Source organism: Melozone crissalis, unplaced genomic scaffold, assembly GCF_028551555.1.
Source record: "Melozone crissalis strain CALT ecotype California unplaced genomic scaffold, PUWL_Pcris_2 ptg000057l_1, whole genome shotgun sequence".
In the NCBI taxonomy this organism is placed as follows: Eukaryota; Metazoa; Chordata; class Aves; order Passeriformes; family Passerellidae; genus Melozone; species Melozone crissalis.
The window spans coordinates 6,414,045-6,439,582 of NW_026535835.1; the positions used below are offsets into that span (position 1 = coordinate 6,414,045).

At 51.0% G+C, this 25,538-nt stretch overlaps 3 protein-coding genes across 3 annotated transcripts in view; 2 read left to right on the forward strand and 1 right to left on the reverse strand.

Annotated features, from left to right (window-relative positions):
• Window positions 1–1,746: 1,746 nt before the first annotated feature.
• UNC45B (unc-45 myosin chaperone B) lies at window positions 1,747–11,605 on the reverse strand. Its single transcript, XM_054287281.1, has 19 exons — window positions 11,444–11,605; window positions 11,138–11,174; window positions 10,693–10,868; window positions 10,023–10,112; window positions 9,433–9,600; window positions 9,042–9,210; window positions 8,607–8,777; window positions 7,610–7,781; window positions 7,072–7,372; window positions 6,807–6,901; window positions 6,009–6,150; window positions 5,439–5,579; window positions 5,137–5,264; window positions 4,649–4,715; window positions 4,226–4,339; window positions 4,022–4,137; window positions 3,578–3,695; window positions 3,331–3,486; window positions 1,747–2,227 (listed from the first exon to the last, which is right to left on the reverse strand). The coding sequence occupies exons 1-19, from the start codon at window positions 11,603–11,605 to the stop codon at window positions 1,961–1,963; spliced, it is 2,790 nt and encodes a 929-aa protein (XP_054143256.1). The 3' UTR covers window positions 1,747–1,960.
• Window positions 11,606–14,630: 3,025 nt separating this feature from the next.
• Window positions 14,631–22,215, forward strand: RAD51D (RAD51 paralog D). Its single transcript, XM_054287088.1, has 10 exons — window positions 14,631–14,739; window positions 15,400–15,461; window positions 15,611–15,729; window positions 15,957–16,038; window positions 16,520–16,654; window positions 17,685–17,780; window positions 17,964–18,054; window positions 18,824–18,894; window positions 19,528–19,695; window positions 21,269–22,215. Exons 1-10 carry the CDS (start codon window positions 14,658–14,660, stop codon window positions 21,344–21,346), a joined length of 984 nt encoding a protein of 327 aa, XP_054143063.1. The 5' UTR covers window positions 14,631–14,657; the 3' UTR covers window positions 21,347–22,215.
• A 2,172-nt stretch (window positions 22,216–24,387) lies between these two features.
• Window positions 24,388–25,538, forward strand: part of RFFL (ring finger and FYVE like domain containing E3 ubiquitin protein ligase) — a 29,120-nt gene continuing 27,969 nt past the window's right edge. The window contains exon 1 of the mRNA XM_054287086.1: window positions 24,388–24,471. The gene's annotated coding sequence lies outside the window, so the exon portion shown is untranslated. The remainder of the gene's footprint in view (window positions 24,472–25,538) is intronic.

Here is a 25,538-nt window from a genome sequence, read left to right on the forward strand (position 1 = left end):
AAACCGCACATGCCTTACACCTCGGCCGGGTACGGGCTCCTCAGACCCCAGAGCCTCTTCCGCGTCCCCTCACCCTCCGTGTCCCCACCCCCGCACACTCCGAGCCCTCAGCTGCCCCACCGCGGTCCCGCATCCCCCCGTATCCCGTATCCCATATCCCAAATCCCATATCCCGTGTCCCCTGTTCCCCTCACGCCGCTCCGCTCCCGCAGGCCCGGCCACACCGGGGCGGAGCCGCCCCCTCGCCCCGCCCATCCGCTGGTAACAACCAATCACAACGCGCGGCTCTGCCGGTAGGAGCCAATAGGATTGCGCGTTAGAGGAGCTGGGGGCGGTGCGAGCGTTTCCCGCCCTGAGGAAGCCTGAGCGGGGCTGAGGGAGCGGGTGGTCCCTGATAGTGTAAAACTCGTGTTCAGCCGATGTTTTTCTGAAAGAAATGCCAATAAATGGCTTTTCCAGAAGTTATTTCCCCAGTCAACTTCAGCAACAGTCAGTCAGTAGAACCTAGTTGCTCCAAAGAGAGGCTTTAGCAGGAGAAGGGAAACTTTGCCCTTCAATACCAATGGCATTTTGTCTTGGGGTCAGAGATGCTGGTTCGGTAAACCTGCATAGAGGCAATGGAAAGTACTTTCGAAAGCCAGATTCAAAAGCCCTAAAAATGGGTATCCAAAATGAAAGGCTGGCAGAAAACAAACCATATTTCCCACCACAGAATGTGGCTCCCTCAGTTTGGAAGAACAGCCAGCTCGTATCACCCAGCTGTGATTATAAAGCACCAGTGATTTAACTGAACCTGATTCCATTCATTGAATACAACTGGAATCACCCCCCAAATAAATATGCTTTTAGCTTATCAAACCTGTTAGCCTAAAATTTTCAATATTTTCCAAATTCAGGACACTAGAGACACTTTAAATTTTTTTCCCCCTTAACATGCAAGAAAAGACTATCCTCAGGGTTCTTTTCATAACCCAAAACCTCAACATTTCATCATGCCTATTGTGAACATCACTAATATTTAGTATGATCAGAAATATTTTAATGTGTTTGAATGAATATTCAAATAATTACTGAGTAAGATTATATTTATTACATGTTTAGGGACTTTTCCCCAGGAACTAAAACAACAGTCTGTGATTTTTGTGTTGTCCATAGCCTGCGTTAAGAATCTGTGCTTGAATGAAAATATTTATGTAATAAAGTTTAATGTGATGATGAGTGGTGGATTGCTTCTCATTATGCTTTTTTCATAAATGGGATATTTTCAATGTTCCTTGTGCCTTGATGTGACACCTTTGTGACTCTGCTACATTTGGGAGTTTACAAGGAGTGAAAATTCAATCTGTGTTACCAATTACTCCATTTTTCCAGATGTGGTGCAAGACTTGCCTTAAATTCTCCTTTAGCTTAATAAAATCAGAACAGGAATTCCATATGGAACAAAGCAGTGAATTTATTAAGAGTTCACCCACCATCCTCACACTTTGGCACACATCTGCCAATAAATGAACAAAAAAGCACACAGCTAAAATCCTATTTTCTGACTACAGAATAGAAGGCACTTAACCCTCCCTGTCCCACCATTGCTGGGAATTCCAGAAGTACCAGGAGCTGGAGGTGGTGGCAGAACAAATTTCAGCTTTGTTGAGTTTCCTTCCAGCAGCCTCCTGACATGTCTCCAACACAACCAACTCTTTTACAGCTGAAGCTTTCATCATTATCAGCTGAATGGGGGCAGAGAAAGGATTTACACCATCTGGGAATTACTCAGATGGACACATCCCAAATTTCCCAGGCAAATTCCCTCCTTTTCCTCATACACCTTATGACCCTCCAAAGCTGTCCCCAAACTATTCAGTGCCTTGACAATAGCACCAGATTCTCCTCATGGCTCTCACTTTTCTGTATTTCTCCATTTTTTCCCCCCACACTCAGCCTTTTTTTGGTGCTTTTAATTCCCTCACGCCTGAGAGAGAGGTTTGATCAGCTCGTAATCCATGCACTTGGTGAGGCAATCGCGTGCCACATTTATGATGTGCTGCTTCTTGGGGTGATCCTCCTGCTTCCCCACGTAGGTCAGGATTTCCAGGAGCTCTGACTCCACCAGCTTCTTGGCCAGCTCTTTGTCAGAGCTGATCAAGTTGAAGGCAATGACCAGTCCTCGGTGCTGGACCTCCATGTTGTCATGCAAGCAGAGCCTCTGCAGGATTTCAAGCCACTGGGTGGTCTGCAAAGGAAGGAGAGATCATTAGTACTGATCTGAAAAATATCTCAACAAGGAACATGACTTAGGCTTCCTTCAGTGGAAGGAAGAGCAGTACTCATGTCACTTATGGTATTTTTAACTAAGGAAACCTGACTCCAAACATTTTAACCCAATTTTTCTTACACCTAAGTCAGAATCTTCCACAGCACTGGGACTGTGATGGTGTTCACAGGGGTCTGAGGATGAGGGAAGAGATGAGGATCTGACTCCATGTTTCAGAAGGCTCGATTTATTATTTTATGATATATATTATATTAAAACTATACTAAAAGAATAGAAGAAAGGATTTCATCAGAAGGCTAGCTAAGAATAGAAAAAGAAGGATTTAATAACAAAGGCTTGTGTCCTGGACAGAGAGTTTGACCCAGCTGACTGTGATTGGCCATTAATCAGAAACAACCACATGAGAACAATCACAGATGCACCTGTTGCATTCCACAGCAGCAGATAACCATTGTTTACATATTGTTTCTGAGGCCTCCCAGCTTCTCAGGAGAAAAAATCCTAAGGAAAGGATTTTTCATAAAATGTGTCTGTGACACTGGGACAACATGGAATATGTTTCATATTCATTCTGCTGCATAATCTCTTTGAAAGGAATTTGACCAGAGTCTTGACACAGCTGAGATGACCAGGACACTCCCCCACCCCAACCTTCTTGAGTTTCTCTGTTGGCTTAATTAATCATTTTATTTTAATGATCTCCAGAGTCCAATCATGTGTGCAACAAGATAGGGTTCAGGAGTTCTCAGGCACAGCTCTTCAGACCCTCAGCCATGCAGGCTCTGGGTGCTCAGGGCCTACAGATCTGTGCAGGGAAGGGACATCCTTTGGGATCTCTGAAGCTCAGCAGGTTATCAATCAAGCTCTTCTCATTTCCATGGGGAACAAAGTTTGGGTTTCAGGTTATTTACCAAAGCATGCACACCCAGGTCCCGGCTTCTCTAGGTTCCTCAGTATTGAACTAGTAAACTACATCTTCCTTTGGAGAGACTTAAAATCTGAGCCAGGACCCTTGCAGGGTACATCCCACACACTGCCCACAACCAGAGCTGTGTCCTCACCACTTGAGTCATCTTCGAGCAGAGTTTCTTTTGTGCTGCTGTCAGCATGGCCAGGGCTCCTGCTGCTGCAACCTGAACCTTCTCATCATCCTCACCACACAGCAACACCACCAACTTCAACCGGTCATTGCCATCGGCCACAAACCGCTCCTGAACCTAAAAACACCCAGAGGTAGCACAGTTAGGGACAGCTCCTCACAGGACAGGGGCATGCAGTCAGCTTGGACATGCCCAGGGGGGATTTTACCTCCTTGTTGACCACCAAGTTGCACATGCACTCAGTGGCTGCCTGTCGGAGTTGGTCGTGGTTCTCAAACATGTAGTTTTCGATATCTGGCAAAGCCTTCTCTTTGATTATCTTCAACCTGTGGCAAAGAGCAATAAAACCCCCACATTATAGGTCAAGCAGTAACCAGCTTATCAAATATTAACTGCAGGGAAGGCCTTGAAACAAATCAGTGTCTGGAGCTCATGATGTGGTTCATTCCCTGTCTAATGCAGATGAAATTCATGTCTTTGCTGTTTCTAGAGGAAAATAAGCCACTCTCTTTTCCTATTTCATCAATCTTTTAGCTCTGAGACCTTTGTAGCTCTGCCAAAGTTAGCTCAAACTGACCAGTCTTCATAGTCCAACAAATAACTCACATTCACTCCTGGGGAAGGAGGAAGGTTAAAAAGCAGTAAAGCTCACCTGAGTTTATCACTTCTTCCTGAAAAGTTTGTGAGACCTAACAGAGCCTCGTAGTTCTGGAGGCCATCTCTCTCTGTGTTCAGCAGGCTGACAAGGGGCCTCACCACCTCATACACCTGGAAGAGAAGGCTTGCATTAACAATTTTCATTTGCTAAAGGAAGTTTCAATTATTTTGTTTTTATTATTATTATTTTTAAGCTTACTCTCTCCCCCGGGAATGCAATGTCTGGATTGGAGATAGCAGCAATTTTTGCCAGAGCATGAGAAGCCTTTATCTTGCCAACATCTGTGCCTTCCACAGCCAGAGGTATCAGGGCCTGGAGACACACAGGAAAAACCATTCAGTGTTCTAAGAAGATTTACAAGACTGCCTTAACAGAGTAAACCAAATTAAAAATATCCCATAGCCCTCTGTGGTGCCTTGCTTTTGTTCTCAAACAGGCACCACAAGCTCACTCCAAGAACATAACTTCTTTGGAGCCTTGCAGAGATGGGACTGCAGTGTCAGTGTGGCCCCGGGGAGCACAACTTGTGCTCTTCTGTCACTGTCCCTCACCAAGGACACACCCCAGGCTCCCAGCAGGCATTAACAGCACATCAGGAACTGTGAACATGAAAGCAATCACCTTCCCACCACCTTGAGCAACAATGGTCCCGCGGTCCTTGGGGTCTTCACACAAGGCAAGGAACACCCTGCAGGGGCACAGAACACTCAGTGAGGCAGCCATGGGGACAGCAGCAGCCAACAGCCCTCATGGAACGAGGCTGAGGTTTTGCAGGAGTGCCAGTGCCACCAGGTAAATTCCAGGTGCTTAAACCCTTGCACACAGCACTCTATGAGGAAGCAACAAATGGCAGGGTAAGAAGTTTTCAGGTCTGTAAAATGAACTCTATTCCAGCCAGAACCAATACAGAGATCTCAAAAATGCATTCCAGCAAGGCAGCGTGAAGGTCAGAACATGAATTTTTATGACATTTTTATGAACAAAAACTTTGGCTTTAAATCTTTGCTTCCCAGGCTCCCCCACAGGCAGAATGCCCCAGCCCAGGTGTCCATCCCTATGGCACAGGGGCTGCCCAGCACTCCCAGCTCCCAGCACTGCAGTGAAGGCACCTGGCAATGAGCTCCTTGCTCTGGTCAGTCAAAATGGCACTGTCAGCCTTCACCATGCAGGCCAAGGCAGAGACAACCCCAGCCTTCAGCAACCGCTTCACCCGCTTCACCACAAAATCCTTCTTGTCCTGAGGAGGGAATATTGGGAAAGGGTTAGCCCTTGGCAGCTGCCATTCTGCCACCCAACAGCCTGCTTGGACAGCAAACAACTTCAGTCTGGAGGCAGGAGACATGAAATCTGTGACAATGGATACACCAAAGAAAGTCTTTCTGAACAGCATCTCCAGCTGGACACAACCCACCTTTGGATGCTCCTCAGGCACATGCTGCTTGGAGAATTTTGCCAGCTGCACCAGCTCTGGGACCAGCTCCTTGGTATCATAGCTGTTGGTACAGTTCACCAGTGCAGAAGCCACAGAATACAAGATTGTTTTGTCACTTGCCTGCAGAGGAAAATAAAGCTTGTGTGAGGGTGAGGAGGGCACAGCAGGGAAACAGGTCCCTGTGGACTGCCAGGATGGTGTTTTCACTAGTGGAAATGTTTTTACCTTTATACCCAGCTTCATAGCCCATGAAAGTTTTCACGGTCAAACAAGGTGTTGGACATCATCAGGTGCTGTCAACACCTTGCTGCCTTTGGTTTTCATGCATTTGCTGACAGTGAAGGAAGGAGCAACCTCCCTCAGCCCAGGGAAAAGAGCAGGATGGTGCCCTGAGATGTCTCTGGGGCACAGGCAGATCCAAAGTTCTGCTGAACCAGAGGTGAGGGGTTGGGGTGCCAGCTCCTTCTGTCTGGGGCACAGTGTAGGGCTGGAGAGTTGGGAGAACTTGGTGCTACCAAAGGAATGAGGGAACAAGGAAAGGAGATGGACCTTGGCTAATTCAAACATAGCTTTCAGGGCTGGCTCATCTTCAACAAAGTCATCTTTCACATCTGCATCGAGGGTGAGGTAGGAGAGCCCTTCCACAGCCCATTTCCTGGTGCGGGCATCGATGCTGGTGTTGCACAACCACCTGCAATAGAGAAAAACACTGACATTTCTATCTTGGGAGCCAGAGCTAACTTATTTGGAAAAAGAGGGAGGAAAAACAGATATTGAGACTGATTCAAGCCCAAATATGTCCTCAGGTTCTGCTGCAGCTCCTCAGACTGGGGATGCTTCCCCTTGAGACATGACCTTCCTCCCCATGGCCCAACTTGTGGAATGTAAATGCTGCAGGGAATGACAGACCAGGACAGCTACTGAGCACTGCTTTGCCTTTTCCATCCCATGAAACACGAGACGCCTGCAGGAATGACCACCCATTCAGTCACTTCCTAACTTGAGCCCACCTCCTTGCTTACTCCACATGGCAAATTCACCTTCAGAGGGGACTTGTGCATATTCAAAGTAAGCATTAATCAGGCTGTGCCACTCTGGCAAAGAGGGAGGCACCAGGTCTGGTGTGTCCCATGGGCAGTGAGGGAGGGAGAAGGCTCCTCTAGGTATTGAGGCAGGAGGAGCACATGGCTGCTTCAGGCACAGAGGAGCCCAATGGCTCTGGGGGCACTGTCAGCTGGCAGGCAGCACAGGAAATGAAGGCAATGTGTGGGCAGGATCTCGTGGGAGAGGAACATACTGTGCTTTGCAAAGATTGGAATAACTGAAGGAAGAAGGGAAGTCACTCACTTTCGGCACTGCTTGGCTAACTTCTCCGTGGAGCCCTCAGCAAACTGCCGCAGGCCATAGTCCGTGCCTCCTGCTGAGCCCAGCTTGCAGAGACCCTGAGGAGGACAAAAAGGATGTACCAGTGAGAAAGGCTCATTAATCCTCTTGTGTTGCTGCCCTAAAACAGCCTAAGCCCATCTCTCATCCCCAAAACCTCCCTCCTCTCCCAAATCTGGGATTAAGCTGCCGAGTGTGGCAGGCAATAGAGGCAGGGCTGCATCCTCACCACCAGAGCTCGGATTTTGATCTTCTCATTCTTGGTCTTCTTGTAGATCTCCTTCAGCAGTGTCACCCCATTGGTGATGATGAAGGTGGCTCTGCTCAGCTTGGTGGAAGCGTGGATGAGAGCTTCCACAGCCACCAGCTGGTCAATCTCCCTCTCGGAGCCACACAGGGCAACCATCATCTCCATCACTCCCTTCATGCCAAGCAGCTTGTTGCCCAAGTCAAAGGGGCCTTGCAGAACACCAGACACAATCTGGACAGCGTGGAGTGTCTTATCCATGTCTTGTGGGTCGATTTTGCTCCTACATGGGATAGAGTATTGTACAGTAGTGGGGAGTGGATGTTCTCCCTCAGCCGTGCTGCTGAATCACGTTGGATATTTGGGCGTGCAAATTCCTGCAGAGCTGTGATCCAGCAGGATCCCAAGCAAGTCATAACCTCCCAAAACCCCAATTTTGAATACAAGCAGACTTCAAGTGCCTGATCTCACCCTCAGGAAGCCCTGCTCCTGCCCTCTGGGCCAGCTCAGCCCGACTCACTTGATGTACTCCTCGCAGATCAGCCGGTAGTTGTCCCGCTCCGGGTCGCAGCGCAGGTCATCATAGAGCTTATTTAGGAGGACAGAGGCAGTCAGCTGGGTGTTCTCTGTCAGTGGCAGGCAGTCAGGCATCTCAGGAATCTGGCCCACCACTTTCAGTATCTTTTTTAAGCCTGGAAACAATAGAGTGATATGGTTGTCAGAGGGGAGAGCGTCTGTGCAAAATTCAAGATACCATTTGTTACTTTCTTGCTGTGGAATAGCCAGCTTGGATGGTTTTCAATTATTTTGCAGCCTAATCGCATAAGCAAAAAAGACACTCAGATATTTAGTGGGGAGGAGCTTCTGCTGGTGAGATTACAGGTTTGCAGCATCAGGCTTTTTTCCAGTTCTCAGAGTGAGATAAGCAGAACTGCATTAGGCCCCTGGCTGGATCTGTTATTTTTGTCAGGAGACATTAAACATACTGACCTCCAAGGCTGGAGGCTCTGACTGAGGAAAACCCAGCCACCTTCAAGTGATTCTGCATGACTTAACTCACCTTTTGCTGAATTATTATTAAATAACTTCCATCAAAATGGTAACACATGCATGCATTGGAATTACTATAGAAACACACAGCACACATTTTCCTCACCCCCATCCAGCTTTACAATTGATCAATTTATGGGTCCACCAAGCTCAGCAGATGCTTATCTCATCCTGTCTAAAGCAGACAATTTATCCAAACCAAATCCTCCTAACATTAGCAATTACATTGGAGAAACTAACCAGAGATGTTAGGTAGTCCTTCAGAAACTCAAAAATTCTTGTTCTCATACACAGTTGATTTTCTCTTAGTACTGTTCCCTGCTAATAAGTCTAACTTTGCTCCAGGCTTGCATGCACCAAAAAAAGCCATAGAGGATTTATTTTATAGGAAGTTCTCCAGGTATTCAGGCAAGAACACACAGCTCCACATCTCCCAGATCAGAACGGAATGGAGGGCAAGGACTCACCGTTGTCGATGACAAAGATGCTCCTGCTGTTGTCATGGTCTTTCAGGTCCTTCCTTGGTATGTTCTTGTTGAGGAGGTTGAGGGCTCGGTCTCGCCCTTGCCCAGACACTTTCTTACTGACCAGCATATCCAGCAAATGCATCGTGATCATCCTCAGATCCTTCTTGGTGTCTACAAGGAAGCAAAACAGTAGCAGCCAGTTACAAGAAGTTACCTCTGCAGGCAGGTGAGCTCAGTCAAAACCACTCAAAGCCACTGTGGGGCTGGAACAGAAGTATTTAAGCTGCCCATGAGGATGAGAGCTGTGTGCAGATTGTCCTCATGTGCAGCTGAAGGATAAAATCCCCACTTCAGCAAGGAATAAGGAGGAATCCCAGGAGCAGAGCCCTCCCTGCTGGGCCCAGACGGAATGAAGAGCAGGTGATGTGCTGTTACCTAGCACTAGAGCCTCCTCCTTGCCGTGGTGCTCCTCCTTCCCCTGGCCCATCAGGCAGTCGGTGATGGTCTGCAGGAGGTTGCAGACAGCCAGGGAGATTTCTTCATTGTCCACCGACATCCACATGCAGATGCTGTCGATGCCCAGGTAATGGAGAATGGCAGTGGCCTGGCCCCAGGAAGGAGAGAGCAGGACAGTGTTAGCAAAGGCCTTTCCTCCCTGTGTCCTCTAGGCTCAGCTAGGACAAAGAAATTATTTTCCTCAGTGAATCCTGACTCACTACAAGTCAGAGTTTTAATCTTTTCCTACTGCTCACAAACAACACAAACTATTTCAATTTCCCCCTCCCCAGATGCAAAAGCAGTGAAGGTCCAAGCACCCTGTCCTTACCCGAGCCTTATGTCCTGTGCACATTCCTGAAAGTGTCCTCACGGCTGCCAGGATCAGCTCAGGGTTTTTGGTTTCTATCAGCTGCAGCAGCAAGTTGACCCCATTATTCTGGAAAATCCTCTCAGCACCTGCTTCCTCCCGCCCCAGGACTATGAGGTTGTTTGCAGCCTAGGTGGGAGGCAGAAGAACCAGGGGTCAGTGGCACAGCCCAGCCTCCAGAACATCTCTGGGAGATCCTGGTGGGAACCATGTCCTGACAGATGCAGCAGATCAGCTCAGACCCCACCAGAGACTTGATCCAGGTGCTCTGCTCTGCCCAAGAAGAGTGGGTCACTGCTTGGAAGGAACATCTGGAGGGTGGCAGGACCTCAGCAGAAGTCCAGACTGATCCCACCTTTGGTATTTTGGGAAGTTGGGCCACCTTCCCTCAGCACAGGGGTGATTTTCCCTCTCTCTGAGTGCAGTTCACCTTCCAGCTCCTTCCCTCATCCTCCATCCAGGGAAGGTGGGGAAGGGAACGCAGGGCTCTGCTCCCTGGAGCAGCCTCTGACATCAAACAGCCATTTTGCCAAGTCCAGGGCAGTTCTCACCTTTTCTCGCTTCTCTTTGTCGCTGTTCTCATCCAGCAGGATCTCAAACATCTTCTGCACCCTCGAGTCTGTGGAGAACTGAATGCGCAGCTGCGCCAAGAGGGAGAGCACAGAGCATCAGGAGGAGAAAACTGAGGAGCAGCTTTCCTTTTTCACTTCAAGAGTACTCCCTCCCCTCAAACCACAGGCAGAGATTTAATGCACAATTTAATGCACAATTTAAGCTGAATAACAGGAGATAGAATTTCTCAGCAATTAGCATCCATTACCAATCTCATGGGCACAGGCAGTGCCAGCCCTAAACCTTGATTTCTGACATTTCACAGGAGGTAGTGGTGCAAGGATTTCCTCACAGAACCCCTGTAAAGGTAACTGTGGCAACGTGGCAAGTGCCAGACCCAGCCCAAAGCTTGTCCAGACCCTTGCCAGGACCTTTCCAAGACTCAGGACCAGGCCAGCCTCAGGAGGGAGCTGCCACACTTTTTAATTTAACCATTCAACCCAACCCTCAGATTTACACACCTCAAGTATGAACTTCCAGTCAATGGAGCCTATTTATCCCCCTATACTGCCACAAATTTCCAGTCTGACCAACAATCCATTGATGCAACCCAGAGCAAGGATTTCCCACCCCTGGTCTGTGATCAAGCACTGTTCCCCTGGCATTTACCTTCTCCTGGATGTTGGCCCCCAGTCTCCTCAGGGTCTCCTGGAAGTTTTTGTTGCGGGGTTCGAGGGTTGCACATTTCTGGGCATCTTTGAATGCTTGGTCTAACTTGCCCAGTTTCTCCAGGGCCTGGCTGCGCCGGTACAAGGCTTTGATATCCGAGGCATTGATGTCAATAGCTGGGAAAGGGATCCAAACACCAGGCATCAGAGCTTGCTGCTTGCAAGTGGCCTGTGCAAACTGTGATTTGCTTTGTTGTTAGCATCAAGCAGTGCTTGATTAACACTGATTGGACCAGCACACCAAATTAGAACATCACTTGAACTTCCAGGAATTCCCTGGTGGCCTCAGCACTTGGGTGCTAGTGGACATCAAGGAATAAGGCCACAGATGTGAGAGCAGGCTGAGCAAGTGTGTTCAGCTCTCCTCATAACAGCCCCCTCCTTACCTCTAGATGCATCCGAGGCTGCCTTGGCATATTCCTCCTGTTAAACCAGAAGGGAGGGATTTGTTAGGCATGGAATAGCAGGGCAAATCCCCATTACTGATGGACATTGGGACCTCTCTGCTCCCATTTCCCAGGGGGACGCCCCAGTGAAGCTCCAGCACAAGAACATTTCATTTCAGACCAGCTGGAAACCCTCTTTATTGAATAAATGGACAAACCACCCTGTCCAGAGCCAGTTGGTGCCCTTGGCTGCCCTCCTGCTCCTCTCCCCTTGAGCACTGCCCAGGAGAGGGGAGCTGCTCTCACCTTTTTGAGGAAACAGGCTGCCCTGTTCCTGTACAGCACCGCCTGCAGCGCCTTGTCCTTGTTGAGCTTTATGGCTTGAGTGTAGCTTTGAAGGGCTTTCTCATAGTCACTGGCCTGAAAATATTTATTCCCCTCCTCTTTCAGCTGAATGGGATCCTCCATCTGGAGAGCTTGAAGGAAAAACATCAATTTGTGGCCCATTTTCAACTGCCTGGGTCGCCTGCCTACTCCCCCAAGCTGAGTTCCACCATGAGACTGACATGTAATTAACACACATTAATAAAAGCAGCTTACCAGGATGAAGAGTTTTGAAAATGATGACGTAAATTGCTCTTCAAGGTTGTGACTTCTCAGAAGCTTTCCCCACCACTGTAGATCCTTAGGAGTCAATTTAAAAAAAAAGAAAAGAAAAACAGCAACAAAAAAAGGAATTAAATCTGCCAGCACTATGGAGAGCCCGTGTGGCTCAGGAAAGAGCTCACTTCCCACTCCAAGTTTGGGCAGGACCTGGCAGCTCCTGCTGCCTGTCAGCGTCACCTGTCACCACAGCCTGTCCCCTCCTTGTCCCCTCGTGCTTTATACGCCTGGGGAGGGCTGGGAGCCAGGCCCAGCTCGGGGGGCACCTGGCTGCAGGCAGGCAGCACCCCTCTGCAGCAAGAGGGAATCCTCTCCCACCTGGCAGGGCAAATCCCAGCTCCCCTCTGCCTGCAGGGCTGCAGAGGGTGTGGGGAGCAGCAAGGGGGAGGTTCATGCCAAAAAAGCCCACGGCTGGGATGGCTGACCCCTGTCACAGTGCTCAGACCCTTTTCCCTTTCTATTTAGGGAAGCATGAGACAGCTGAGCCTCGGGGACAAGTGGCCCCAGGCCAGCAGCTGCAGCAGTGCCCAGCACCTTCCAGAACTCCCTGGGATAAGAAGCTGACTGACACCCAGCGCTGCCTCCCCCTCCTTGCAGGGCATTTGGGAGCCCATCCCACTGAAATCCCACCGAAATCCCACCCCAGTCTGGAGCTGCCACCCACCCCACACGTGGTCATTCAGCAACACACTGACAGGGGCTAACTGGAACATACTGGAAGTGCTGTGATGAGTGGCTCAATTTGAGTGGCACCAGGAGACAGAGCAGCACTGATCTCCAAGAGAACTGAGCCTTTCAACCCAGCGGTCACAATCAGGAATTCTGCTTTTTGATTTATCTCCCCACAAACACAGGCCTTGCCTTCCCCAGTGTACCTGCCAGCATCCCAGCTATAAAGCAAAGAGGAGAACTGGCAGGATGGGGAAATGACTGAGGAGACCAAAACACTGCCAGGAGCAAAAATATCGTCTTTAATTGTGTGATCTGTGTTGTGGCTTGTGGCTCTTACACAGCAAGAATGAGCACAGAACTTCCCTGTCCAGGGCTCCTGTTTTATTCACCCAGCACCAGCAGCACTGCCTGGTCCTCTGGGCAAGAGGTGATCCCAAATTAATAAATCCCTTCATAGCAAATCAACACCACAGCTGCAGGCAGCTCCATCCAGAGCAGCTTCCACATCTATACCTGTTGGAGAATATGTCCAAGGTACAAGGACAACAGCTGTGGAAAGTGCAAGATGCCATCCCTGCCTTGGACAGGCTCAGTGCAGCGGCTTTTCCAGCATTCATTTGAATTAACACACCAGAAACTGCTTGCAACACGGCTTTAGGTGCTGGGCAAGGCTCAGCTGGCTGGAGTATCAGTACTCGTGGGCTACAGCACTGCCTTTCTCACATCAGCCAGAGTACAGCTCCATTGTCACAAGCTGCAGCACTGCAGGTAAACTGAGTCACAAAAATCAAAGGGTGTATTGTTGGGTGCTGCTGCTGAGAGCTGAGAGTGCAGGGCAGGCTCAGCAGCGAGTGCCGAGAGCCCTCTTCAGGCTGGAAAGAAAAACATAATAACAACAAATACCCCAAAAATAGCTTTCCAAGGAGAAATTCAAGCCTCCAAGGCAGCCAGGGAGGGACACACAGCTCCCAACACCTGCAGGGCAGCAAAGCCCCCCAGCCCTTCGTGCGCCTTCATTTCCCAGTGGGTTGATGAGCCTGGACAAAGCCAGTCCTGGGAATGTCACAGATCCGGCATGGTTTGAGTGGGAAGGGACCTCAGCGCTCTGCTGATCCCCGGGATGGGGAACCAGAGCAAGATGGGACAGCCGGGCCGGGGATGGGGAACACCAGAGGGACGAGACAGCCGGAACAGGTACGGGGAACCGGAGCGGGATGGAACAGCCGGGACGGGGAAAGGGAACCGGAGCGGGATGGGATAGCCGGAGCGGGGATGGGGAACATCAGAGGGATGAGACAGCCGGGACAGGTACGGGGAACTGGAGCGGGATGGGACAGCCAGAGCGGGGAAAGGGAACCGGAGCGGGATGGGACAGCCGGGACGGGGAAAGGAAACTCCAGCGGGATGGAACAGCCGGGACGGGGAAAGGGAACCGGAGCGGGATGGGACAGCCGGAGCGGGGATGGGGAACTGGAGGGGGTCAGGACTGCCGGACCGGGGAAGGGAACCGGAATAGAATGGGAAAGCCGGGCCGGGGAAGGGAACCGGAACGGGATGGGGAAAGGAAATCCCAGCGGGGTGGGACAGCCGAGACGGGGACGGGGAACCAGAATGGGATGGGACAGCCGGGACGGGGATGGGGAACCGGAGCGGGATGGGACAGTGGGGACGGGGATGGGGAACCGGAGCGGGATGGGACAGCCGGGACGGGGCAGGGGAACCGGAGAGGGTCAGGACAGCCGTGCCGGGGAAGAGCAGCGGCCCCGGCCCTTCCGCCGGCGGCAGGAAGCAGGAAGGGAGCGGGCAGGGCTGCGGGAGCCCGGGCGGTGGGTGACCATCGTGGGGCTCTGATGGAGGTGGCTCGGGATGCAGGGTCCCCTTGCCCCCGGAGGGAGTCCCCCCGCTCTGTGCTACCCCATCCCCAGCGCAGAGATGTCTCCGTGCAGGATTTTGGGCTGTTTGTCCCCAAAATATTAATTACCCACCCATCCCAAACACAGCTTGGGTGGCTTCTCCCCGGCTTGGGGGGCAGGGGCCATCCGTGGCTCAGTGTTGGAGCTGGCAGTGCAGGGTTGAGGGTTGGAGTTGATGATAATAGATATCTTTTACAGCCTTAATGATGCTATGAATCCCACTCTCCATCTCCTCCGCAGGGCTCTGCTCTTGTCCCTCCCTCCCCGTGGAGATGGTGGTGCTGCGGGCTGGGCTCTGCCCTGGCCTCACTGAGGACATGATCCAGCTTCTCAGGGACAATGGCATCAGGACGGGTAACAGGGTGGCATCGGGGGCTCGGCTTGGGGAACATCATCCCCTGTGTGTTTGGTGGAGCTGTGCCATCCCACGTCCTGGGAGGGTGGTGATGGTGGAATATCCTTCTGTGTCCTCCTTGCTGGATTTCTTCTGGGTCCTCCTGGGTGGATACTGTGAGTAAGGGCTTCTCCAAAGAGCAGGAGAGTGTAAGGATGTGGTAAGAGATCCCTGCAGAGGCTTATTGAGGATTGATCAATTCTGGCTTTTTTATGGTATTTCAGGAGGGTTTGTGCAGTTTTCCCTCTGAAAAATGCCCAGCTTCTTGGAATGCTGCACCCTGGGTATCTCCTGCCCTTAGAGGGGAAGGAAAATGTGCTGGACACCTCTTGAGCAAAACAGGGAAAATTTTTACCAGCTTATCTCTCTGCTCTGCTTTGCAAGAAACAATTTGTGATGAGTGATGGGGAATCTCAGAGGACAAACTCCTCCACTCACAGTGTTGACAGAGGATCAGCTTTTTGGGATCAGCTGCCTTGTCCCTGCACAATCCCACAGCTCCCCAGAGGGCACAGCCACTTTGCTTGTTGGTGCAGGTTTTGTCTAAGCTGGTTGTCTCCTGGTGTTTGCAGTCTGACCATGTTTGCCTTCCAACCTCTTGTCCTTTGTATTATTTGCAGTGGTGGACTTTGTGTCGTCAGACCTGGAGGATGTTGCCCAAAAGTGTTCCCTGTCTTACAAGGTAGAAGGTTCTACTCCTAACTCCTGGTGCATTAACCAGGGAGCTCAGAGCTGTTTGGACAAGGATGGGCTTGGTCCTGGGAAGGTTTGGGGGCTTTTCTGCAGCAGCTGGGCTGTTGATCACATTTCCAGACGTGCCTCTGCCCCCAGGCGCTGGTCGCAGTCAGACGTGTGCTCCTGGCCCAGTTCTCTGCCTTCCCTGCCAACGGAGCTGACCTCTACGAGGAGCTCAAGAGCTCCACTGCCATCCTGCCCACTGGCAGCCCAAGGTGGGCACCTCACCCACCCACCAGCTCTGCCTGGGGCTGGCTTTGCTGCACAAGGCTGTGGTTGCCAGCACAAGTTGTGAATTTCATTCTCCAAACCATACCCATGGGCTTGTGTGCATTTGGGAAGGGGACTTTAAGCACAAATATCTGGGGACTGCTGCCTGCTGGTGCCCCTGCCATGCTGGCTGAAGGGGTGTTGGTAATCCCACCTTGTGTCCATCCCACAGCCTGGACCAGCTGCTGGACTCAGGGCTGTACACGGGGGAAGTGATGGAGCTCATGGGAGCACCGGGCACTGGGAAGACACAGGTGAGTGGGTGGGTGGAGGACAGGGGAGTGTTGCAGACATCCTTTATGAAAAATCCTTTCTTTAGGATTTTTCCTCTTGAGAAGCTGAGATGCCTCAAGCACAAAATGTAAACATTGATTATCTGCTGCTGTAGAATGCAACAGGTGCATCTGTGATTGGCCCATGTTGGATGTTTCTAATTAATGGCCAGTCACAGCCCAGCTGGCTCAGACAGAGAGCCCAAGCCACAAACCTTTGTTATCATTCTTTGCTATTCTATTCTTAGCTAGCCTTCTGATGAAACCTTTCTTCTATTGTTTTAGTATAGTTTTAATGTAATATAGATCATAAAATAATAAATCAGCCTTCTGAAACATGGAGTCAGATCCTCATCTCTTCCCTCAACCTGGGACCCCTGTGAACACCGTCACAGGGGAGAGGACATGGGGTGAAGATGTCCCACATGTGAGGGCTGGCTGACACCCTGTCTCTGTCCCCCAGGTGTGCCTGGGCATTGCAGCCAGTGTGTCCCTGGGGCTCAAGCAGCACGTTCTGTTTCTCGACTCCACGGGAGGTTTCACTGCCTCCCGTCTCTACCAGATGCTCCAAGCCCAGACAGAGGATGAGGAAGAGCAGGCAAGTTCCCCTGGAGCTTGCTGTGAAACTCATTTTGCTCATTTGCCTGCCAGAAACCCCAGAGATGCTTTGTCTGTCCAGCTCTGCCTCTGTCCTCATGGGCTTTTTTGAGTCCAAACATTTCCTTCCATGGTCTGGTGGGTGCCATGCTCAGGACAGACTCTGCTCTTTGTTATTTTTCTTGGGAGAAGGGAGGGACTTACAGGACTCGCAGGACTTTGCTCCCTGAGCTCAATCCATGTTGCAGTGGGGGCAGTGGTGTTAATGGGGTGGAGGCAAATGTGGAAGAATAATGGTCTGTGGCATGGTGTGAGTGCAGAGAGCTGGGGCCGGAGGAATAGGACAAGTCCTGGAGCAGGAGGAATAGGATAAATCCTGGGGCAGGAGGAATAGGATAAATATGGGGGCAGGAGGAATAGGATAAATATGGGGGCAGGAGGAATAGGATAAATCCTGGGGCAGAAGAAATAGGAAAAATCCTAGGGCAGAAGGAATAGAATAAATCATGGGGCAAGAGGAATAGGACAAATCCTGGGGCAGGAGGAACAGGATAAATCCTGGGGTAGGAGGAATAGGATAAATCCTGGGGCAGGAGGAACAGGATAAATCCTGGGGCAGGAGGAACAGGATAAATCTTGGGGCAGGAGGAATAGGATAAATCCTGGGGCAGGAGGAATAGGATAAATCCTGGGCCAGGAGGAACAGGATAAATCCTGGGGCAGGAGAAACAGGATAAATCCTGGGGCAGGAGGAACAGGATAAATCCTGGGGCAGGAGGAATAAGATAAATCTTGGGGCAGGAGGAACAGGATAAATTCTGGAGCTGGAGGAATAGGATAAATCCTGGGCCAGGAGGAATAGGATAAATCCTGGGGCAGAAGAAATAGGATAAATCCTGAGGCAGGAGGAATAGGACGAATCCTGGAGCTGGAGGAATAGGATAAATCCTGGGACAGGAGGAATGGGATAAATCCTGGGGCAGGAGGAACAGGAGAAATCCTGGCAAACTGAGGCTGTGTTTGTGCTGCAGCTGGAGGCTCTGCAGCGGGTGCAGGTACAGCGTGTGTTCAACATCTACGAGGTGCTGAGAGCCTTGCAGGAGCTGAGGGATCGCCTCTCCCAGCAGGTAGGAGCGAGCCCTGGGGCCCCTCTCCCCTCCCCAGAGCTGCAGCGAGGGCAGCAGGGCTTGTGTGCCTGACAGGAGACTCCAGATTGCCTCATCCTGGGCATGTTGGAGCCTCTGTGCAGCTCACAGCCTCCAGGACTGCTGGATTTGTGACTCCACCTTGCACCTGGGGCCTCCTTGCAGGTGCTGAGCTCCGTGGGACCTCTCAAGGTGGTGGTGCTGGACTCGGTGTCGGCTGTGATTTACCCTCTGCTGGGTGGCAGGCAGTCAGAGGGTGAGCTGGGGCGCTGGGTGGGCTGTGCTTGGAATGGGGCTGGGGCAGGACAGATCTGGATGCGACTGTGATTTACCCTCTGCTGGGTGAGCTGGGGCACTGGGTGAGCTGTTCTTGAAATGGAGACTAGGACAGGACAGATCTGGATGCGACTGTTCCCAGTTTTTCCCTTGGGATTGGATAAAAGGGAAATGTTTGCAGTGTTAGCAGCAAACACTCCAGCTGGTGTCAACACTCATGGCAGTGGTCTGAAACCCATCCTGGAGGGTTTCACTGGACTCTCTGCCCATAAATGGGGAGGCACTGGACTCTCTGCCCATAAATGAAAACTTCTCTTACAGTGTCAGAAATACATCATGGCACAGTTTGCAGAGCTCCTCTGAGGCTCTTTCTCCCAGAAAGGACCATAAATACCAAGGAGCCCTCTCAAACAGCTCCCAGAGGGTCTTGCACAGCTGGGTGGCAGCCAGTGCTGTCACAGGAGGTCCCCTCACAGCTGTGGGCTGTAGGAAATGCAGCTGTGAGTTGGGGAGATGGGTCCTGTGCTTGCTAAATCAACCTGGCCTGCTTTGTCTGGAGCTCCTGGTGCTTTTGTAAGATTTTTGACCTTCTTCTAAGGTAGGAAAGGATGGGGAATGGTCCAGTGAAGGTGTCCATGAACACAAGTGCTGGCCCTGAATCCAGTGCTGATGCAAATCCAGATATCAGCTGCTTCTGGGTGCCCTTTGTGGGCTGATCCCTGACAGCCAAATGCTTTGTCCTGCTCCAGGTCTGGCCCTCATGATGCAGCTCTCCAGGGAGCTGAAGACCCTGGCCAGGGAGTTCAGCCTTGCTGTTGTGGTGAGTGTTGCTGTGCTTTGTCCTTCCTGTGCTGGAGTGTGGCAAGGAGCCACGGGGAGGCTCTGGAGCCTGTGGGAGGGGGAACCAGAGGCCTGAACCCCCAGTGCCCTGCTCCCTGACATCCCTGCTGCCTGCAGATCTCTTGTTCCAAGCATGGGGCAGGACCTGGGCTGACCTGCTGCCTCCTGCTCTTGCTGTCCTCAGCCATTCACTGTGTTGAGCAGGGCAGAGTTAAGTCCAGGCAGGTTGAAAGGCTGGTTGTGTTTATTTTTGATACAACATCATTCATTTAAGGGGCTGGCCAGCTTCCTGGGTAACCTCTTGGTCACCTTGCAGGAGCTGCAGGGCATTGCATCATCCCACAGGAGCTGCCAAGGGCCCTGCTCTAGCCTTGAACAGCTCTTGGCCAGTGCACCAGAGAGGTGGTGGGACCACAATTGATGTGTCTGAGCAGGGAAGGACACACCAGAAGATGGTGGGTGGTCTGCTGAGCCTGGCACTCTTTCTTCTTGTCATGGTGATAGCCTTGGTACCTTCCTTGAGAGAGATACCAGGCTTTCCTTATCCTCAGGAAGCCTTCACTGGCTCACAAGAACAGCACAAAAATGTCTTTTCTACGTGTTTGTGCTGCAGGTGACCAACCAGGTGACAAGGGACAGCAACAGTGGCCCACTGAAGCCAGCCCTTGGCCGCTCCTGGAGTTTCGTGCCCAGCACCCGGGTGCTGCTGGAGAGCAGAGAGGGGCCCTGGGAGAGATCCAGCACACAGCGGGCAGCTTCCCTGGCAAAGTCACCCCGGCAGGTGAGGCTGCCTCCATCCATGAATCCGTCCATGAATCCATCCACGAATCCATCCTTCCATCCATCCTTCCATCCATCCATCCATCCATCCATCCTTCCATCCATCCATTCGTGAATCCATTAATCCATCCATGAATCCATCCATGAATCCATGAATCCATCCATGCCTCCATCCATCTATCCATGCCTCCGTCCATCCATCCATCCATGAATCCATCCACGAATCCACCCATGAATCCATGTATCCATCCATGCCTTCATCCATGCCTCCATCCATCCATCCTTCATCCATCCATCCATCCATCCATCCATCCATGAATCCATCCATTCGTGAATCCATTAATCCATCCATGAATCCATGAATCCATCCATGCCTCCATCCATGCATCCCTCATCCATCCCTCATCCATCCATCCATCCATCCATCCATGAGTCCTGACACAGCTTGGCCCTGATTGGCCAAAGAGTGAAAACAACTCCCAGCAGGATCCAATGGAACAATCACCTGTGGGTAAACAATCTCCAAACACATTCCACATGAGCACAGCCCAGGAGAAGCAAATGAGATAAGAATTCTTTTCATTTTCTCTGAGGCTTCTCAGCTTTCCAGGAGAAAAACCCTGGGTGAAGGGAATTTTTTCAGAGAATGTGAATGGCACAGGGCACCACTTCCAGTTCAGGTCACTGTGTTGTGGTTGGTTTCACTCTCCTGATGGTGTGTGGGCAGTGGGGGTCCTGTGGAAATGGCTCTGACACCTTCAGAGGTGACTTCAGCTTGAGGCCTGCCTGTGCACAGGCAGCACGATACAGGGGCCTCCTCCAGCCAGGTCTTATCAGCTCTTGGAGATCTGTATCACACCTGAGACAGCTCAGCCACCTCAGATGGCATAAAATCAGCAGGATGGCTTCTGTGACTGTGCTGGAAACAGAAAAGTTTTAATAAAAGGCAAAATAACCAAGCTCTTTACAGAGAAAACACAAGACAGGGGCAAGAGGCTCTTGCTCCTGGTAAAACACCCACAAAAGTGATTATTTCCTTTTGTTCTCTTCTTTTTCTAGTAAATTGTTTAGGTGGGATTTTTTGGCTCTTGTCCAATTGGCTATCCTTAAGTTGGAGGTGAAATCCCCAAGGTCCTATGAGGTGCCTTTTTACCTAATTGAGGAGAGAAACTTCTGAGCTTTTTCCCTTTTTAAGGAGACAAAGGATAATTTGGTCACTCCATCAACAGAGGGCACATTCCCACCTCAGCGCTGCCTGAGCCTCCTGGCTCTGAGCCTGCTCTGCTGCTTGATCCAAACAGATTTGGGTTTGGTGGTGTGCTAGGCAGTGAGATGCATCCTGGGTGTGCTAAATGCTGGTGTGTCTGGGGATGTCTCAGAGCAAGATGCCCTTTCTTGGCTAAGTTGCATTGTCTATTTGCATCTCTGCATTCAGCAGACCCAGTTAAAACGGGCACCAGCAGCAGGCAATCCTCAGGGGGGGTTAACTGGGACTTTTGGCTCTGAGACAGGAGATGGGGTGATGTAGAGTGCAGCAGTGTGGGGATTAAGCTTTGCTCTGCTCCTCCTTGCAGCCAACAGGGATCCAGGTGGAGCTGGACATTGGGGACGTGTTGGACCCGAGCCTGGTGACACCCACAGAGGGGCTCTGATGGGCTGGAACAGCAAATGCCGCAAGGTTCAAGAGAGCTGCACCAGAGCAGGCAAGCACTGAAGGTTTTACAAGCTGGCTGAGAGTCCTGCGGCCCTGGGAAGGACCAACAAGAAAAATCTCTTGTTCTTCTGCCCTGTGGAAAAATGAAATGTGGAGTTCCTGGAGACCTGGACAGTCAGGGCAGGTCCTGTGCTCTGCTGCAGGTTTCTCTTCACCCCCAGAGAGCTCAGGTGGTGTTTGGGATCTGCTTGTCCCTGCACAACCCCACAACTCCCTGTCCTGGTTTAATTCCCCCCTGGTTCCCTGCCCTCAGGAGTTCTGATCATCCTTGGGCCCACAGTGGGCTTGGTTCAGAAATAAAAGACAAAAAAAAAAAGCTGTTGCTCATTGCTGTGGTTGTTGAGAGCTGGAATTCAGTTAATGACAGCTGCTCTGAGCTTAATTAAAATGTTGAGCAGGCCTGGGCTGCTGATGAGCAGGGACTTAATGAGATGCTTGATCTTCCTTTCTCCCCAGAGGAACCCTGTGGGGACCTGCTGGTGTTTGTGGGGCACAGCTGGGCTGTGCAAAGGCTTCCTGGTAACTGATGGAGGTTCTGATCTGGCTCAGCTCAAGCAGATGGGTCCTGCCTGGCACCAGCTGGATGCTCAAGGACCTACTCAATTGCATGTGGTGATGTTTAAAATAATCTTGCCCTGCTCCAGTGCTTCCCAGCTGCTCTTGTGTGCTCTTGGCAACCTTTCCTGAGGAGAGGGGAGGCTGGATGTGGAGTTTCCTCTTGATCCCAGATGTCTCAGATGCCCCCAGTTTAAGAAACTCCTTGGCAGGTGAGCTGAGCCATGGTTTGCACTTCAAGGCAGCTGATGGAGAATTTGGGGGCTGGGGTTAATTAGGGCATGCTCATTAAGCTAATCACACAGCAGCACAGCTGCTGGAGCCCTCTAAGGCTGTGCTTGGCATATTAAATACATATTTCTTACTGAAAACTTTTTAAATTGTGTATTTATTTGCATTTCTGGGCTCTCCAGGCTCAAGAGGGGGAGGTTTGGCTGTAGGGATTGCAGCCTGGTGGTTGGGCTGAGGAGGAAGAGGATGATTTTCCTGTCTGCTGGAGACTGTACTGATGTGGCTGGAATTTAAAAGCAGAAATTTACCTTATTAGCTAATTTCTTGTTGGTTAATTCCTTGCCAGCTCCTGCTTTGGAGCTGTGGATGAAGGGGTGGTGCACACACATTTTAATTCCTAATTTATCTCTCTACCTCAGGTTCTGCAGGGGAAGCAAAGCTCTTGTGGGGCAGGGAAGAGCCAAATAGAAACCTCTGGGGTTATATTTGAACCAAGAGACCTTTCCAGATGTTTCCTTCCCCTCACCAGCAGGATGAGAAGAGGAACAAAATGCTCTGAACCCTCGTTAGAGACAGCATGAGACCAACCACGTGTGCATCTTCCCTGTGATCCCTGAGAGATCCAGGAGGGATTCCAGCCTTGTCCTCAGTCACCAGGGAGCCACAGGGAGGTGACCCAACAGGCACAGTGCCAGTGTGGCAGGACAGGTGATGGAGTGAGCTCTGGGCTCCTGCAGAGCTGCCCACCCCAGCTTCCATTGCCATAATCCTGATTTTCTCTCCCAATCCAGCTAATTGCAGCTGTGGGAGTTTTTTTCCCTTTTGGGAAACATTTGGGGCCTGGCTGGGTTTTGTGTGGGAGCTTTTCTGCTCCCAGGTGTGCTCTGAGGTCACAGGGGTGTGCTGAATTTCTGTCACTGTGGCTGCTGGCTGTTTCACAGTGTGGGGACAGCAGGAGAATTCTGAGAATCTCTTTCCCCATCTGGAAAAACCTGACTTCCTGCTCAGGCTGATTTGCCCTGAATTTGCATAGTAAAATCAGGCTTGAAGGAGTTTCTGACCTAAATATCCTCATTCAGCCTTTCCCCTCCGTGCTCAGACAGGCCCTCCTGCAGCTCTGTAATGCAGAGCTCAGGATGTTCTTTTTCCCTGCCCTTCCCAATGCCCAAAACAGCGGGAAAACATCTGGAAAGGCTTGGAGCAGGGCAGGGAATCCCATCCCATCCCAGGGCAGGCAGGGCACCTCTCACTCCAAGTAGCAGGAAGGCCTTTTGGCACTAAGGGCATATTTGTCCTTTTGTAAGTACTTTTCTAGATATAAAAACATATTTATGTATATATTTGTATATAAAATACACATATAAATGTGTGTTTACATGAATTGTGTGCATGTGTGTGTATGGGCTGTGTGTTCATGTCTCTGTGAGTCTGTATCTCAGTGTAAGAGGACAGGAGTCTCAAGCTGTGCCAAGGGAGGCTCAGGACATTAGGAGGAAGAAAAGGTGATTATGAGATGTTCTCCATGCTGATTGATTCTGTGATCTCTCAGTGTATTCTCCCTTCCCGTGTGTACCCAAGGGACACCCCCAGCGCACAGGAACCCCGCAGTGTCCCTTCTTTCTTCCTTCTTCTTTTTCTTCTTTCTTTTTCTTCTTTCTTCTCTCTTCTTTTTCTTCTTTCTTCTTCTACTTCTTGTACTTCTTTTTTCTTCTTCTACTTCTTCTTTCTTCTTCTTCTACTTCCTTCTTCTTCCTTTTCTTCCTTCTCCTTTCTCCTCCTTCTTCTTTCTTTTCTTCCTTCTCCTTTCTTCTTTCTCCTTCCTCTTCTTCCTTTTCTTTCTTTTCTTCCTTCTCCTTTCTTCTTTCTTTTCTTCCTTCTCCTTTCTCCTTCTTCTTTCTTTTCTTCCTTCTCCTTTTTCTTCTTTCTTTTCTTCCTTCTCCTTTCTCCTTCTTTTCTCCCTTCTTCTTCTTCTTTCTTCTTCTACTTCTTTCTTCTTCTACTTATTTCTTCTTCTACTTCCTTTTTCTTCCTTCTTCTTCTTCCTCTTCTTCCTCCCACCTGCCCGCGGCGGGTCTCGAACTCGCGGTTCCCGCACCGCAGAGTCCTCCCGGCCGCCAGGGGGCGCCGCTGCCCAGCCCGGCTGCCCTGGGGCCGCTCCGCGCCCCGCGGGCAGTTGCCATAGCGCCGCCGCCGCCGAGCGCAGGCACCGGGACGGGACCGCCCGCTCCAGGCCCGCCGGCCCCACCGCCACCCGGGACGCGGCGCCTCAGGGGCGAGGTGAGGCGGCTGCGGCGCTGCTGGGCTCGGGGGGCCGCAGGTGTGAGGGGAGTGCGAGGCTGTGAGGGCTCGGCGGGGCTGACAGCGTGGTGGGGGGAGCGGGCAGGTTCGGGGTGTGTGTGTGGAGCTCCGGGGTGCAGAGGGGGCTGGCGGGTTTGGGGGCAGTGTTTGAAGGTTTTGGGGTGTGGGGCAGTGAGGACACTGCTGGGGTTGCGGGTGTGTGTGAGGGTTTTAGGGTGTGGGGCAATGGGGCTGCCAGGGTAGAGAAGGGTGGATGGGGTAGGGGAAGGGGGGCAGGTGAATGTGGGGTCCATGAGATGTCACTGAGGATTATTTAGGAGCTGTTATGGCTCTGGGTTTTTGGTGAGTGTAGGGGAACAGGGGGAATGGGGCTGCTGCAGCACCTGGGTTTTGTTTTGGGGTGATGGGCTCCCTCACAGGGTTTCCCTAATGAGGGGGTGTGGGACTCTGGTGCAGCCTCTTTTTTCATGTTTAAGAGTGGTGATGAGTAACTCTTCCCTTCCTGAGTTCTGCTCCCAAAGGGCCTCTCTGGGGTTTAGAAGGTTATTCTGCTCAAATTGCTGTGAGAGCTGAGGAATTCTGGATAAGCACCAGCCTTCTGTAGAGCTCTCTGCTTAAATGATTGTCTCTCTGCATTTTAGCATGCCCAAAGTGTAACTTGGTGTTAAGGACCCAAATAATTTCCTTCTCTGCTCAAAACTGGGGGCGTGCTGCAAAGTGAAAGCTGAGCAAGTCCTTCCTTTGCTGCAGAAAGCAAAAGTTGTTGAGAAAATAAAAGTCCTCGAGTGTCCTTCTGAGCAGTTTGTTCCTGTAAGCAGGTCAAGGTGTTTCCTGTGGGGGAAATATTGACTCATCCTCGGGTTTCTCAGCAGTATTTTGGTGTCTGCAGGTTAATAAATGTCAGCTCTGCAGCGAGAGCAGAGCCTGGGTCTCCTCAGGTGAAAAGGCTGAGGATGAACAGGCTCAGTGTTTGACCCTGTGATAAAGAAGCAGAAAAAGCTCAGGTGTTTTCCAGCCCTGCAAGGACAGCTGGGCGTGCTCAGCCA